The 4,255-nt window shown below is 35.4% G+C and overlaps 1 protein-coding gene across 1 annotated transcript; it reads left to right on the forward strand.

The window, feature by feature from the left end:
* Positions 1–1,168: 1,168 nt before the first annotated feature.
* LOC124374322 (jouberin-like) lies at positions 1,169–2,954 on the forward strand (the record flags this gene model as incomplete). The annotated part of the gene is made up of 2 exons (XM_046832557.1): positions 1,169–1,281; positions 2,731–2,954. Coding segments are annotated over 2 exons (197 nt in total), but the record flags the coding sequence as incomplete, so codon positions are not given.
* Between the last annotated feature and the right edge of the window lie 1,301 nt (positions 2,955–4,255).

Genomic DNA, 4,255 nt, shown 5'->3' on the forward strand with positions numbered 1-4,255 from the left:
GTCATGTTTTATTTCATTTCAGAAACAAAGCTATCACTAATGTTATGTATTCCTCCATTTTTATTGTTTAAGATTTCATATATTAATTGATTAGTATGGACCCTTGGTCTAGTAATGGTCACTCATCATAGTAAATTTTTAGAGAAGTGACATAGAAAATTAAGAAACCTAGAGTTTTAACATAAGCTCTGAACCACTTGATATTAGTCTGGTAGTACTGAGTGACTTAGATTGCTGACCCTTATTTTCACAGTTACTGTGCCAAAAGTTTCACCCCATAGAAAACATATGCTTTCCCCAATTTCTCTGGAGTTGTCTATTATAACTAGAGGCCCACAGCCATCTACTCAATGTAGAATCTCCAGATAAAATCTCCCAAATAATTTACTTCCAAGCTAGATTACAGTACCAGGAAGGTCTAAAAAGTCAGTGTAAAAATAAAGAGCTAGGCTCTATTAGTTCTTAAAAATAAACTTTTTACTTTCAGTATAATCTTCTCTTTGGTAATTCTCCAAATATTCCATATCCCTTCCGAATAATAGAATTTGTCATAGTCATGTAAGCGGTATTTGTTTTTGTAATTTTATCTCTCTACAAACTAGTATTTTTTTTTTTTTTTCATTTTCTAGGACAAGTTGTAGTTCGAGAAAGTCAAATATGGAGATGTGTTCCTTTTAATTTGGCCAGTCACTTGTGTTTTTCTTACAATCCCCTTTTTAATCCTTTAAAACAGAAAATTATTATTCATACATGTTATCACTTTTCTCTTTTCCAAATAGTTCAGATTATTCCCAGAGCGTACAAAACAAACCAGTAACGTTCATTACTTGTTCATCAAAACGTTCGTTTTGTCTTGTTTTGTGCACTTTTCTCTGAACTCCCCTCCTTCGATTTCAAATATGTAGTAATGAATCAATATTTTATCCATGATGACGTTGGTTATTTGAATTCCATTGATGCATTTGCAAATAGTCCTTGGTTGTAATCATCTCTGGGCACTAAAAAGTCAATCACCCCAATTGCTGCAAATGTTGGGGCCACTTGCTACTTTATAAAATTCTTGAATAAGACTACTAAGAATTGATAAAGTTTAACAATCTGATATTGGCAGTTGTGTAAATGAGTCTACATGAGTTATTGAAACTGTGAGAAATGTGTTATTGAACAGGACTGGTGTACTCTCTGTGGTGGAGCAGTGACGACAAGATACTTGTGTCTGCGTCCGCTGACTGTACAGTCTGTGTGTGGAGACCTTCTCACAGCAGCTCTGCTCTCTTACAGGTTTTGTTCTTTTTATTTATAATTGCTAACACAAGATCTGGTAAGTAAGTACTATTTTGGAATAGAAAGACCGAAACATATATTTTTACAGTTAGTTTTTATAAAGTGTCCACAAATAGCTGTAACAAACTGCACGGTTTGATTTTTTTGGGTAAAAATAAGTAAGAAATGTCATATAAAGTAAGTAATTTTCAACTGTTATTGATAAGAATCAGCTGATCATAAATCTGCAGTTAAACAGCATTAATAACTCAATCAGTGTATTTTAAATGAGGTTTGGTGCTCAGTAAAACCTTTACTTACTCCGTTGTTATTTTTCATGGTGAAATAAACTTTGTTTCAAAATGTTCACATGAAAAGTAACCTAAATTTCACCCAGCAGGGGATCACTTCTAGCTGGTTTATACCTTCCAGTTGAAACCTACCACTGGGCACAGCAAAACACCGATGTCACGTAATCTGAGCAAACCTTATGGATGTTCAGGTGCGGCACATCACTAACCGCAAATGTTGAGATTCTGGGGCTCAAGGACAATTCGATAGATCTAGTCTACTGTGGGAGATGACTGTTGGAGTTGGTGGGGTTTGTTTCCTAACCACAAAAGTTTCTTGCTAGCCTCAAACAAGGGTGTGCCACTCCCTGCCTGCTTTGACTGGAGAGGCTGGTTCAGAGCTGGCCTCCCCTTCTTCCGGGAGACATGACTGAGATTTAATGCCCTAAATTCTTCCTCATGGATCTCGATAGGAGGTAGCCCCAACTCTCTAACCTTACCTATCCTGAATATCCTGTCATTCCAGAAGCAGCGCAAAGGTTCTTATTCAACTAAGTGCAATTTATAAGCTTCTTTGTCCTAAGAGGGAGAAAAAAACCTAAATTTCACTGTCCTTGTACATTTTTCATTAAATCTCCCGTTTTTTTAGTTAATACAAAATGGAAAATTGTGTTATACTGTGATTGATGAAACTTAATTTGATATTTTTTGAGACTTTTTTTAAAAAACAGGTCTTAATAAGATTTAAAATTTTCCAAAAATTAAACTTTCTAACCTTTATTTTACTTAAAAGAATATGATCCTTTTCCTAAAAATCACAAACGTAAACTAGACAGACGATAAACTAAGCAAGGTACGACTATACTTTATATGACATTTCCTTGCTCTTTTTGTCCTGACAAATGAAATGATAAAGTTTGTTATAGTAATTTGTGAAAACCCTGTATATCCACCTGTACTTTACCATTAAGGTCTCATTTAAAAAAAAGCATCAGCTGTCCCGCAGGTTGTATTTATATATTTTTCTCCTTTTTACAGCTATTTTACTGTATATAATGTAGTATTTAAATTCACCAAAAGTTAAGGCACACTCTGATTCCTGTTAAGTATGTACTGTCAGTACATCTGTACAAAGATATTTTTTGGAAGTGGTAAAGATAACGGTATATGACCACAGATGTTGGGACACCCCTCGTTCGTGTACTGCGCTGTGTTGGTGCCGACCCCGCAGCAGCTGCTCACTGGTCTCAGGATGCCATGACGGCACAGTTCGGCTGTGGAGAGGGGAGACACACTCGGACTATCAGCTGGCCCAGGAGTTGACCGGACACATTGGCTACGTCACGGCTGTCTGTGTCACTGTCGACGGCTCCCGGATAGTGTCAGCTGACAGTAACGGCTCACTCAGGATATATATGAATGTGGATGACGATGGCAGGTTAGAGATTGGTCACAATAAGTACTTCATTGTGAAGTACAATAGGAATAGCTTAGGAATAAATTTGAGTGTGGGATATCTTTTTAGTCATTAGCATGATATGACATTAGTTTCAATATGAAATGTCTCAATCTGATTCAAACATACAACTCATAATAAAACTTCACAACAAACCCAGAGCAAGTGACAGCAGAACTTGTGTACTAGTACATAAAAAATTGTTCCATTGTTTATTTCCCAATTTGAGCAATACATGCTACTTGTTATTTTCTTTTCAATAGCATTGAGAAATATTTGATCCGAAAGCCAAAAGTTAATATGTACATATATCCCCTAAAATATTGATTGTAATCTATGCCAACTATATAGGGAGACAAAATAAGAGGATAGCAAAAGGGCTAAATATGTCAAACAATAAATTTTTTTAGCTTGATAACGATTTTATTAAACCAAAAACATAGTCAAACACCATAAAATTGAAGTGAAAAGATTAAAAATCTTTGGGTTTTAGGCTATTTTCTGTGTCTTTATGTCATTGACCGATACGTTTTTCCAAAAATAGAAATTAATTTTAGTTTAGGAGTATTTTCCATGTGTTCAATTGAAGTACAGAAATAACATTATTTTCAATCTTGTGATGTTTTGCAGTCTGACAGGGGGCAAGGGAGCTGAGAGTGAGGGAAGTGCGAGGGACAATCGTCAACCAGCGTAGTGGCGCACCCTGGTGGTCACAGGCTGTTGGTACACCTACGGGACTCCACAGTTCGCAGTGTCGACATCGCCACCGGTGCAGTCATTCAGAACTTTCAAGGTGAACTTAATAGACAATGTAGGAGAAGAAGATTCAATAAAGAAGGAAATTAAATGTTTGCCAAACTCATTGTGGGAAAGCATTGAGAGATAGACATTACACTTGCTTTCTCATATCTGCTTTGGGAACCAAATTTGCTTCTGTATAATATAAAATAACTAATTCTTGAAATGCTGATATTAAATATATTATAAACTATCAGGAATTAATTTAAGCCAATTTCCATAGTATAGAAAATAAATTATTGACTGTCGCTCTTGTATTAAATACCCAAGCCTATGAGAGTAAAATATACCGATAACATCCAAAACACATTTTGGGTAGTTTTTACAAAACTGGTGTGTACAGGGGCACTTATAGGCAAAACTGTACAGCTGATATGCTTAAAATATGGCAATTTTTAATTTATGAAAAGTTTTTTTATCCTACTTAGGGAAATATAAATTGCATAAT

This window comes from Homalodisca vitripennis, unplaced genomic scaffold (genome assembly GCF_021130785.1).
Source record: "Homalodisca vitripennis isolate AUS2020 unplaced genomic scaffold, UT_GWSS_2.1 ScUCBcl_7902;HRSCAF=15778, whole genome shotgun sequence".
In the NCBI taxonomy this organism is placed as follows: domain Eukaryota; kingdom Metazoa; phylum Arthropoda; class Insecta; order Hemiptera; family Cicadellidae; genus Homalodisca; species Homalodisca vitripennis.